We start from the raw sequence: 12,865 nt of genomic DNA, 5'->3' as shown, positions 1-12,865 counted from the left end.
GATGTTGAATAATATACCGAGTACTTCGTTTTAAATATGATATTAAGATTAAAATTATATTAATCAGGACGAATCTAATAAAATTTTACATAACTATATTTTTGTCAAATTATTAAAGTTAGTAAAAAAAAAAAAACATATAAATAGGGTAAAAGTTTAACATTTACAAGTATAAAAAAAAATGGAGTAAGTCTTAATTAGTTGTTTAATATATGGGGACACTCGTTAGCAAGATTTCATGTTGATTAGTTATAGCAATTATAAAGTACCAATATATGAAGTACACTGTACATATAAACCAATTGATATGCCAAACAAATAAAGCCTTTATTATATCAATCAAGGTATGTTTAGTTCAACTTAATTTTACTTATTTTAGAAAAAAAATCATATATATAAGGTTAAAGTTTAGTCAAATCAGACAATCAGATCAGATCGGGTCGTTAATTAATTGCGAGTAATTTCAATTTATCAAAAATCAAATACCACTAAGAGTAAATTAAAACATGTGTAGTACACTAGTAGGGATTGGAGAATGGGGGAAGTGCAACTGTGCAAGTGTCTGTTCATACACCAAACAAAAAAATTGCGCCAAACCCTGAAACACACAAACCAACTGCTATTCTGGAAACAAAAATTAGGGTTTATTCAAATTTGGGGATTTTACCATAATTGTGGCGGGAATGGATAAATCCACCACTAAACGGAAGAAAAACACCGGAAAATCCAAATTCCAGAGTGTAGATATCATTCGGGATAATCAACCTCTCAAATTCCGTCAAAATTCCGACAAAAATGACGAAAAATCAAACCCTCAAATTCAAGACGACGAAGCCGATTGGGAAGAGGGTTGCATTCCATCTTCTTCATGTCCTAACAACAATAATATCAATAGTGTTAATCAAAATAATGGGGTTACCATTGAATTTGATGCTTTGCCTGAATCGCCGAAAAAGAAGCGTATTCGAAGAGCTACTGCTGAAGACAAGGTGAATTCTTGTTTTATGAAGTCTCATTTCCCTTGAATTTTATGCAATTTTTTTTTTTTTTTTTTTATAAAATATTGTTGGTGATGTTTGAATTTTCAGGAATTTGCAGAGCTTGTGCATAAGGTTCATTTGCTTTGTTTGATTGCAAGAGGGCGTTTAATTGATGCTGCCTGTGATGATCCTCTTATTCAGGTGATAATATTGGTTTATTGCTATAATGAAGTTATGAATGGGTTGTTTACTCTTAACTCCCCTTTTAGAGTTTAGATGATAAAGAAGTTAACTACTTGTATAGTTGTATGTTACTCGGATTCGGGTACTCAAGTTCTATATGGGCATGTGTATTGGTGTCCAACTTAGCTATTTTAAGAAAAAATTCTTGATCTTGGCCCTAAATGAACTGTTACATGGGTACTTGAGGCGCAATGAACAATTAGAGTATAGGGAAGCTAAAAGTAGTGATATTAAGCATTATCCAAAGCATAATTAAACAATCTGCGATGCGACTTTGTCATAAATTTATTATATTAGGAAGTAGGAGTGTATTACACAGTAAATGCTTAAAGTTAGCTGTGAAAGCTACATATATATTATGGGTGTTTGAAATTTAGATACTAATAAGTTGATGGGAAAAAAATTGCTATGTGGTGTAACATGGGATTTATGACTAAGTAGGGTTGTAGGGATGTCAAACTTGTAGAATATAATGTGAGAGATATGAAGATATAATCTTCAAGAGATCGTAAGAATTGGATGGATGTAGTCGTTTGAAGACTGCTTATGATTAGGGAAAGATGTTCTTCTGTCTCTCTCTGCTGCAAACACGGTGTCATGTGCATTAGACAGACCTCTTCCTATCTTGTTGATATATCGCACCTACTTTCTTAGATAATTTGTACACTAGGATTGATGATGAAAAGGTTTTAATTTATTGTCAAAATCTCTCAAGTATTGGAAGCCGTTTAGGAAAAAAATCTATATTGGCTTACTAACTAAGTTGAATCTCAGTCTTCTCCCTCAATGGATAGCTTGCTTCTTGTCTGAAGGAGCTAATCAATCAAAAGAAGGCTGAATTCGCTAGGAGGGTTCAATGAATTCTATCTAATCTTGACTTATGCTGGGTCTAGGGAAATGGGATGCAGTCTTATCCCTACCACTGTAACACTGAAAAATGAGCGAGGAAAGAGTATGTTTCTAATAGATCCATAGGGAAGAAGAAAAAAAACTATTTTATGGGGCCTGCCCCTCTCTTTCACACCAAATAAAAAAAAAGAAAAAAAGAAAAAAAATTGCTTCCCATTTTTTTTTACTTTGAAGATTTTCATAAGTAGAAGTGTAGAAACTAGAACACAGTCAACACACATCAACAATAGCTTCCAAGCAGCTTATCTATCTTGCAGAAAAGTTTTTCTTCTTTTTCACATCTCTATACTTTGCATAATGCTTGCTATAGCTTTCTTTTACTCTTGGTCCTTGTACCTGATTTTTGAAATTGATTGTTGTGGCAGGCTTCTTTACTATCACTTTTACCACCACACTTACTGAAGTTATCAGAAGTTGCCAAACTTACTGCTAATGCTTTGACTCCTCTTGTCTCTTGGGTAATGACATGTTTATGCTTTCAACTATTTGCTACTCATCCTATGCTGTAGACTTTCATTGATTCTCCTGATAAATTTTTGCAGTTTCATCAGAATTTCAAAGTGAGAAGCCCTAACAGTGCAGAAAAACCTTTTCAATCAGCTCTAGCATACGCTCTTGAAGCACAAGGAGGGAGTCCTGAAGAGGTTCTTAAATATTAAGAGACTTAGTTGGCTCATTTTAGTTGTAGTTATATTTCTTATTTTGTTTGTGACATGATAGGTGCTGTGAGCATGAGATTGGAATGAATGGGCTGATATACTTGCCAATGAACCATCAATTCCATTTTTTTGTTATTGTAGATCTTAACATTATTGTGACAGAATATCGCATGTTTATACTTGTTACTGAGTATGCAACTGACAAATATAAATTGGGTTGTACTGGTTGGAGAGTATATCATCAGTCATTGTAGTGCTTGCTGTTTGGTTTTAGTCTTGAGTTTGGTTGAAAGTATAACGATGTCTATGCTATTAATCTTTTCTTCATGAGCTTCCATGCATATCCTTTAACTGGAGTTTTGTCACAGGTTGCAGCGCTGTCTGTATCATTATTTAGAGCTCTAAATCTTACAACAAGGTGACTTCAATGAGCTATGTGTAGTATTGTCTTTTTTTTCCCCTTATATCTGCATTTTTTAAAATTGTGCTATGCATTTAACTGTGCATATCCTCATATGAAGTACATTTTATCTTTTGTCACTGTATTGTCTCCAGTCAAAAAAATTTCACCAAAACAATGAAAGAAGCTTTAAAAAGATTTGCTTGTGCAACCTGTGCATGAGTTTTAGGAATAATGGTACCTCAGGGAATATGATTTCTTTCTCAATGAAGTTCTGTTTTCCAGGTTTGTGTCAGTGTTGGATGTGACTTCCTTGAAACCAGAAGTTGATGAAAATGAGCAATCATATAATGCAAGCAGTAGGGAGAGAAAAGATATCTTTAACTCTTCAACACTTATGGTTAGTAAAATGAGCACAGGGACAAGTTCTACAAAATCATCTGCTTCCCATGGAAATATCCACAGCACTTCTGTTACCTCAGTTTCTGAAGCTAAGAATGGACGCTTGCCAACAAATATCGAAGTTAAAGATTCACTTGCTTCTAATCAGTTGATAAAGTCAGATCTACCCGTTAATGAGACACAGAACGCTTCTGAGGAGGACAAGTGCCCGAGGAAGAAAGGAGACTTGGAATTTGAGATGCAGTTGCAAATGGCTATGTCCGCCACAGCACTGGTAGCTCCCGAAAGGAAACCTGAAGCATCTACTAGTGGTTCACCCACTAGCCCATTAGCTTCCCTTTCTCCCTTTAAAAGAATAAAGAGAATCACTGAAGATTCTCCCTCATCCTCCCATGCTATATCTACTGCAATTGGTTCAAGAAAAGTAGGAGCTCCATTACATTGGGCAGAGGTCTATTGCTCTGGTGAAAATATGACTGGAAAGTGGGTCCATATTGATGCTGTTAATTCTATAGTTGATGGAGAGCTGAAGGTAGAGGCTGCGGTTACTGCATGCAAGAAGTCTTTGAGTTATGTTGTTGCCTTTGCTGGTCATGGGGGTAAAGATGTCACGCGCAGGTTGTCTCTCTATGAAGATAACTTTCAATTTTGTTATGACTGATTTCTGATTCTGACTTATGCAGCTGGGCTTATTTGTCTTTTATTCTTCATTTTATACCTTAATTATGTGCAACCTTTTCTGGATAAAGCTTATATGAATGTTGAATATCTAGTTTAAAGATGGAAAACCTATGGATCCTGTTGGATTTTTTACAACTTAATTCTGGGTTTGGACCCATCAATCAAGTGCGTGTTTCATTAAAGCTTGTCACTACTTCTTGTAAACATAAGCTATTTTTATTTTTTAGTGAATCAGTTAGTTTGTGACTGATTGAGCCATAAAAGAGGGTGATAGTTAACCTTGGAATTCATTCCATTCTTGGTTTTCATTATTGTTTGATCTCATATTTATACGGTGTATGTAACAGTTAATTTCGGTTCATTTATAATGATGAAGAGAGTTCGCAAGCTCATATTTTTTATTTTATTTTTATATTTGTTTAAAGTATTGAGTGAGAAAGTGGAATTGTAAGTAAAATCTTCAATTACAGTTTGAATATTCTCTAGGCACTTATGAATTTTAAACGCGTATGTTTGTAGTGCAGGTACTGTGAAAAATGGTGCAAAATATCCCCAAAAAGAATTTACTTAGAATGGTGGGATGCTGTGTTAGCGCCATTGAAGCAGTTGGAGTCTCGTGCAACTGGTGGAATGGTCCCTGTGCATCACAGAGATATGAAGTCGACAGATTTGGTTGACAGTAGGAGCAGTCTTGAGGACATGGAGTTGGCAACGAGGGCATTAACTGAACCTCTTCCCACAAGTCAACAGGTATCGTGACTGTGATTGATGTTATTGGCCATTTACATTTGCTAAATGTATGCTCACATTGTTTTGTCCCTTTTGGACAACGTGGTTTGCTAATGCAGGCTTATAGAACTCATCCACTGTACGCTATTGAAAAATGGCTTACAAAGTATCAGACTTTGCATCCAAGAGGTCCGGTACTTGGTTTCTGTTCTGGTCATGCTGTTTATCCTCGAACTTGCGTTCAAGTACTCCACACAAAAGAAAGATGGCTTCGTGAGGGGCTGCAAGTTAAGGAAAGTGAGCTTCCTGCAAAGGTATTATTTTATAATTTTATGGTAAATTTGCAATATAATAATTTTTGGACTTTGTGGTATTTTCTGACAAGTTCTCTTTTTTCTGAAAGGTGGTGAAGAGTAGCTCTAAGAATCGTAGAGGACAAGCTATTGAAGTAGAAGATCTCTGCGAGGGTGGGTCAGATGAAGTTGTTTCTCTGTTTGGAAAGTGGCAAACTGAACCGTTGTGTTTGCCTCCTGCTGTAAATGGAATTGTGCCTAAGGTAGGAATGTGTGTATTTTTACAGATTTTGTGGTGTATGATTTTTAATAGTTTAATTTTGAGTTTTTTCATCCTATTTTGTTTTCAATGTTTGCAAAAATGCTTGATTTAATGAATTGGCTGAACGAGTCATCTGGTTTTCCTGGATTTATGGTTTGTACTTGGTTTCTATTCCTCTATTTGTAGAATGAGCGTGGTCAAGTGGATGTTTGGTCTGAGAAGTGCCTCCCTCCTGGCACTGTGCATCTGCGGTTTCCAAGGTTGGTTCCTGTTGTGAAGAGACTCGGGATCAATTTTGCTCCTGCCATGGTTGGATTTGAATTTCGAAATGGACGGTCAATACCTGTATATGAAGGCATTGTGGTCTGCACGGAATTTAGAGAAATAGTTTTAGAGGTAACAGTGACACTTTTATCGTATTTAATTCTTTTGCTAGTATTGGTCACTAAATATATAGGTTGGCAGGCATATGCAGAAGAGGAGCAGCGAAGAGAGGAGGAAGAAAGGAAGAGGGAGGAGAGGCAGGCACTTTCTCGGTGGTACCAACTTCTATCATCTATGGTTGTTCGACAAAGATTGAACAATACTTACTTGAGCAATGTGGAATCAAAAACTGTTACTGAACCCTTGAAGACTCGGAATAAATCTTCATGTGCTGCTTCTGCAAATGTGAATGAAAGTACTGTGCCTCACCGAGATAATGTCCGTGGAGCTAAGATTCATGATTCAGACAAAATGCACTTGCAAAATCACGAACATGTCTTTTTGACAGATGATGAGAGTTTTGATGAGGATAGCATGACTCGAACAAAACGGTGTAGCTGTGGAGTATCAGTTCAGGTGGAAGAGCTTTAACACTTGAATGCACTACAGAATAATTTACTGTTGGCATGAAGGATTTTTAGTTTTGGGAAATTTAGTGCTGAAACTTTGTCAAGATTTTGGGAAGGATGAGGTTGGAGATGAGATAGAATGAGTCATGGTTTGGGGTTTTCATAAGCACATCAGCACATTTTTAACTGGTATGGCCTTGCTTAATTAGGTTGGGTTTTTTTGTGTATCTTGAGCCAATGTTGTATAAAATATGATTTTGGTTATGATCTAGCTTCAGAATGTAGCTTGGCAAATCGGAAGCTATGATAAATTTTAGGTCTAACTTGTATTTTAATGGTAAAGGTTTAGTTATATCCAATCCTGGTTTTGGTTCTTGGGGTGCCTGGTTTCGAGCTCATGGCTAGAGAAGCTATGCATGTAAATTCAACTGATCTTTATGCTTTTTAATTGTTGCACTTAAAATTAGCGTGTATCTAGGATTTGGATGTTCTATTGAGAAAGCTATGAAGCTTGATGTTGATCATTTGCAAGTTTTACGTGCTTGTGTGTGTGTGTTTTTTTTCTCTTCAACTTGTGAATAGTGAAAATGTGAGACAAAATCTTGTCACACTTCAATGTTGCTCGTCTTTTTGTCATTCACAGCTACTTAGCTACGAGTACTTGTTACAATCTATGTTTGGATGCAACTTGCAAGAAGAAAATACTTGTTAATATGTCATATTAACAAAACATGTTAATATAAAGGGTATTTTTATATTTTCTTAACTTATTTTTTATTTTCTTAGCTTCAACCGTTTGCATTCACCACATGACCATTAGCACTACTACCATGACCACATCAAGACCATTGGCACCACCACCACAACTATTAACACCACCGCAAGACCATAAGCACCACCACCACGGCCATTAACACCACTGCACGAGCAAATTCCTTTTTCCAAAATGGTTAGTACAACTTGAACTTACATGCTTTGCAACTAGGGTGTCTTTCAGCCGACCGACCAAATTATATCCCAAAGGCAGTCGTGCAACGGTGGTTGTGTAAAGGAGAGAGCAGAAATGCTTTGGGAGGGTAGAAGAAAAAAGGAATTGCTTTTGGAGGGGAGGAGAGAGAAGCATGTAATTATTAAAATAATATATTCTAGCTCTCATATTTGCAAAATTGCCACTATACTAACATACTTCATAGTTGGTTTATATGGCATATTATCAGGCACAGCTCCATAGCATGATAGCACTGTAAGCCACTATAGTAACATAGTCGATTTATGCGGCATATTATCGGGCGTAGCTCCATAGCACTGTAAGTCGGATACTTTTTTTTTGTTTTGTTTTGTTATGTTTTCAATAAACATAGTCATTTGGCTATGGGAATGCGTGGGATGCTTCGGTATTGTTAAGTATCCTCTATTCCTTTAAAGGATCTTGTACAATACTCAACATCAAAGTGGATATCTCCAACTGAGCTGAAAAGTTATTCAAGAGGATAAGTATTATACCCTCTCTAATATTTATACTTTTACTCAAACTTAAAAAAATTGGGTGTACAATAATTATAAAGATCTCTTAGAATGATCAAAATTTACCTCTAAAATGAAAAAAATTTACCCTAATATGTATAAAGTAACCCAATAGAAATAAAAATAATCCTTTATTGGTAAAGAATCACATTTTAAATGACTAAAATTCAATTAGGAGTGATTGAAAGTAATTTTATTAACCTTATGAAACTTTTCTTGTTCTATTTATAAAAAAAATAAAAAAAAAATAAAAAAATTATATCATGTTCAAAATTACCCAAAAAAGGGCAAAAAGTTACCCTAAATTGGCTTAAAATTATCATTATACTGCTCGATGTACACTAATATTAGTGTAAACCGAATGTATACAAATTTTTTTGTTATTTTATATTCTCGTTTGTTCACATATTCTATTAGAGCTGTCAATTTGGGTTATCGGGTCGGGTTTGGGTCGGGTAAGAGTGGGTCGGGTTAACTCGGGTAGGGTCGATTCATGTTAATTCCATAACTTATGCAGGTCAGGTTTGGGTTGGGTCATGCTTGAGTCGGGTCACGTCGGGTCATACTTCTTAACGGGTTTGGGTAGGGTTTAGGTCAGGTTAATAACAGGTCGGATTACATTCGGGTCGGGTGAACAATAGGTCGGGTTTAATTCGGGTTTCCACGGGTTAAAACGGGTTAGGGTGATTCTTGGATTCCAAAATTATTTATGAGCGAAAAAAAGTTAAAAAATTCCAAAATTGAAGGCTAAGATCCATGTTTTTTGAGAAATTTTGGAGGTTTCAAGGCCCGGTGTCGAAAAGTCTTGAAATTTTAGGGGATACATCTCGGGGTCATATAATGTCATTTGGAACCATTTATGATCATTATATGTTGTCATAAATGTTCGTGGTAGGTTTGATTTGATGAAAATGGTGCAAGTTGTAAACCGGTAAATTGACCGTTTAAAGGCAAATTGGATTGATACACCCACCCAATTGGACTCCGGAGGATATTAGGGACCATGGTAAAAATTTCGGCAACTTTTATTTTCAGGCGAAAAAAGTCAAAAATTTCAAAAATTGAAGATTTATATCCACGTTTTTTGAGAAATTTTTGAGGTTGGGTACGATGTCGAAAAATCTTGAGATTTCAGGGAATATATCTTGGGTTCATATAATGTCGTTTGGAACCATATATGATCATTATATATTGTCATAAATGTTCGTGGTAGGCTTGAGTTAATGAAATCGGTGCAAGGTGTAATCGGTAAATTTTGGCTGTTTAAAGACAAATTGGATGGTTCCACCCACCCAATAGGACTTCCAGAGTGAAATAGGGACCATGGTAAACATTTCGGCAATTTTTATTTCTAGGCAAAAAAAAGTCAAAAAATTCCAAAATTGAAGGCTAATATCCACTCTTTTTGAGAAATTTTAAAGGTTTCGAGGCCTGGTGTCAAAAAGTCTTGAAATTCTAGGGAATATATCTCGGAGTCATATAATGTCCTTTGGAACCATATATGATCATTATTTGTTGCCATAAATGTTCGTAGTAACACTAGTAGAAAAATTGAAAAAGGCACCGCTCAATGGCCACCGGTTTTTGAAAACCGGTGGCTTAAAAAATGGGCGGGATTAGGCATATGTACATTGCCACCGGTTCAAACCGAACTGGTGGCATAAATGATAAAGGCCACCGGTTTTGAACCGGTGGCAATAATCAACTAATAAAAAAAATCCCACCATTCTCTTTCCCCTTCCTTTATATGCCCTAACCCTAATCTTCTCTCTCCTCTATCGCCTCTCCTCCTTCTCTCTATCTCCTTCTCTCCTTCGTTCTTACTCCCCCTCTCTCTCCTTCTCTCCCTCTCTGTTCTCTCTCTCTCTCTATCCTGCTCTCCCTCTCTGAATCGCTCTAGTCGTCCTCCCTCTCTGAATCTCCCTCTCTAAATCTCCCTCAAAGGCCACTACCACCACCGCCACTGACCACCGCAACCACTAAGACCGACATCAACAACAAGTTTTAAACGGTTTTCAGTTTCCCACACCGTCGCCACTAACCACCGCAGCCACCAACATCGTCGCACTTTCTCTCTCCTCGTGATGAAACCATATGTTTTCAGGTCAAATTCGACCATCAAAACTAGATCTAGAGTTTTTATGGTAGAATTTGGCCTCGTAAACCTAATTCAAAGTATGGAGAGTCGTCGAATGAAGATTTGTGTGTTTTTTTCAATTTTTTTTTTTATTTTTTCTGTTTTTGGGTGGTGGGTGATTGGTCGATTTTTTCTGTTTTTGTTAATTTTGGGTTGTTATTTGCGAAGGCGGTGGTTTTAGGTGGGTGGTGGGGTGGATTTAGGTAGGTGGTGGGGTGGGTCGTGGGTGGTGGGTCGTTGAATCTGGGTGGTGGGTCGAGGGTTCTAGGTGGTGGGTCGTTGAATCTGGGTGGTGGGTCGTTGGTTCTGGGTGGTGGGTCGAGGGTTCTGGGTGGTGGGTTGTGGGTTGTTGGGTGGTGGGTCGTTGGTTGTGGGTCGTGGATTGTGGGTTTTGGTGGTTTTTTTTAAAAAAAAATTTCATATCTAAAGTTTTTGTTTATCATTTCTGATTTTTATTTTTTTTGCAGATTTTTTTTATTTATTTTGATTTTTAATTGTGTTTTAATTTTTTGTGTTTTTTTGCAGATCTATTGCAATAACATCATTATGCGAATTCTTTCTGAGTTGTTAAGATCGTAATTTTGATAAATAAGGTTACGAAGCTAGGAACATATGAAATGTATAATTTATTTGTATTATGTTTTTAAAGTATGATTTAGCTAATAAAAATAAAACATCATCCCATTTCCTTTTAATTGAATTATCATTCCAGATAATTGCATGTAATATAATCATTATTTCTCAATTTCTAGGGGAAAAAAAAAATGTATATTATGATTATATGTAAGTGTCTCTTGATTTTTAAGTGAAAAAAATGATTTTTTTTTTGTTTTTTTTTGGCATTATTGCCACCGGTTCCACCGAAAAACCGGTGGCAAAACTTACTAATACCAAAAAAAAATAAAATGCGGGAAGTGTTATTGCCACCGGTTAACCGGTGGCCTTAAGCCTTTTTGCCACCGGTTTTGAACCGGTGGCCTTGCCTCGGTTTATTGCCACCCCCCAAATGACCACCGGTTCAAAACCGGTGGCCTTGGGGGGTTTTGAACCGGTGGCCAATTCATATTTTCGCCTAGTGTAAGCTTGAGTTAATTAAATTGGTGCAAGTTGTAAATCGGTAAATTGGTCGTTTATAGACAAATAGGATGGTTCCACCCACCCAATTGGTCTCCTAGAGGGTATTAGGGACCATGGTAAACATTTCGGCAATTTTTATTTTCGGGCGACAAAAAATAAAAAAAAATCAAAATTGAAGGCTAATATCCATGCTTTTTGAGAAATTTCGAAGGTTTCGGCGCTGGTGTCGAAATGAAATGAGAATTTTGGGGATACATCTTGGGGTCATTTAATGTCGTTTGGAACCATAAATGATCATTATATGTTGTCATAATTGTTTGTGGTAGACTTGAGTTAATGAAACCGGTGCAAGTTGTAAACCGGTAAATTGGCCGTTTAAATTCAAATTGGTTGGTTCCACCCACCCAATTGGACTCCCGGAGGGTATTAGGGACCTTGGTAAACATTTCGGAAAAATTTATTTACGGGCGAAAAAAAGTCAAAAATTCCAAAATAGAAATCCACGCTTTTTGAGAAATTTGGGATGTTTTGAGGCCCAGTGTCGAAAAGTTTTTAGATTTGAGGGGATACATCTAGGGGTCACATAATGTCGTTTCTAACCATATATGATCATTATATGTTGTTATAAATGTTCGTAGCTTAGTACGCTTGAGTTAATTTAATCGATGCATGTTGTAAACCGGTAAATTGGTCGTTTAAAGACAAATTGGATGGTTCCACCAACCCAATTGAACTCCTGGAGGGTATTAGGTACCATGTTAAACATTTCGGCAATTTTTATTTCCGGGCGAAGAAAAGTAAAAAAATTCCAAAATTGAAGGCTAATATCCATGTTTTTTGAGAAATTTTGGGGGTTTCGATGCCCGGTGTTGAAAAGCCTTTAGATTTTACGGGATACATCTTGGGGTCATATAATGTCGTTTGGAACCATGTATAATCATTATATGTTGTCATAAATGTTTGTGCCAAATTTGAGTTAATGTAATCGACGCAAGTTTTAAACCGATAAATTGGTCGTTTAAAGGCAAGTTGGATGGTTCTACCCACCCAACTGAACTCCCGGAGGGTATTAAAGAGTTAAAGACCATGGTAAAGATTTCGACAATTTTTGTTTCCGAGCAAAAAAAGGTCAAAAAATTCAAAAATTAAATGCCATATCCACGCTTTTTGAGAATTTTTGGAGTCTTCGGGGCCCGGTGTCGAAAAGTCTTGAAATTCAAGGGAATACATCTCGGGGTCATATAATGTCGTTTGGAACCATATATGATCATTATTTGTTGTCATAAATGTTCTTGGTAGGCTTGAATTAATGAAATCGGTGTAAGTTGTAAACGGGCAAATTGGTCGTTTAAAGGCAAAATGGATGGTTTCATCTACCCAATTGGACTCCTGGAGGGTATTTGAGACCATGGTAAACATTTCATCAATTTTTATATCTGGGCGAAAAAAAGTCAAAAAATTCCAGAATTGAAGGCTAATATCCACGTTTTTTGAGAAATTTCGAATGTTTCGGGGCCCGGTGTCGAAAAGCATTGAGATTTTAGAAGATAAATCTCAGGGTCATATAATGCCATTAGGACCCATATATGATCAGTATATATTGTCATAAATGTTCGTGGTAAGCTTGAGTTAATGAAATGGTGCAAGTTGTAAACTAACAAATTGGTCGTTTAAAGGCAAATTGGATGGTTCTACTTAGCCGATTGGACTCCCGGAGGGTATTAGGGATCATGATA

General features: G+C 36.5%; 1 protein-coding gene across 1 annotated transcript; it reads left to right on the top strand.

Annotated features, from left to right (window-relative positions):
- The first annotated feature begins 545 nt into the window (after positions 1-545).
- Positions 546-6,915, top strand: LOC145562142 (DNA repair protein RAD4-like). Its single transcript, XM_081622335.1, has 11 exons — positions 546-989; positions 1,089-1,181; positions 2,498-2,590; positions 2,675-2,776; positions 3,160-3,209; positions 3,477-4,211; positions 4,799-5,024; positions 5,123-5,317; positions 5,407-5,559; positions 5,745-5,954; positions 6,024-6,915. The coding sequence occupies exons 1-11, from the start codon at positions 684-686 to the stop codon at positions 6,411-6,413; spliced, it is 2,553 nt and encodes an 850-aa protein (XP_081478461.1). The 5' UTR covers positions 546-683; the 3' UTR covers positions 6,414-6,915.
- The last annotated feature ends 5,950 nt before the right edge of the window (positions 6,916-12,865 follow it).

This window comes from Chenopodium album, chromosome 1, assembly GCF_948465745.1.
Source record: "Chenopodium album chromosome 1, dcCheAlbu1.1, whole genome shotgun sequence".
Taxonomy (NCBI): Eukaryota; Viridiplantae; Streptophyta; class Magnoliopsida; order Caryophyllales; family Amaranthaceae; genus Chenopodium; species Chenopodium album.
The sequence above is the reverse complement of the archived record's forward strand: the minus strand, read 5'-3'. Positions and strand labels throughout refer to the sequence as shown.

What these genes read in the sequence shown, in the direction of transcription:
- LOC145562142 (XM_081622335.1), top strand. Translation starts at nt 684, where the DNA reads ATGGATAAATCCACCACTAAACGGAAGAAAAACACCGGAAAATCCAAA. An exon ending in GGTAAAGATGTCACGCGCAG is followed by an intron (nt 4,212 to 4,798) that starts GTTGTCTCTCTA and finishes TTTGTAGTGCAG; the next exon opens with GTACTGTGAAAAATGGTGCA. An exon ending in TTAGAGAAATAGTTTTAGAG is followed by an intron (nt 5,955 to 6,023) that starts GTAACAGTGACA and finishes ATAGGTTGGCAG; the next exon opens with GCATATGCAGAAGAGGAGCA.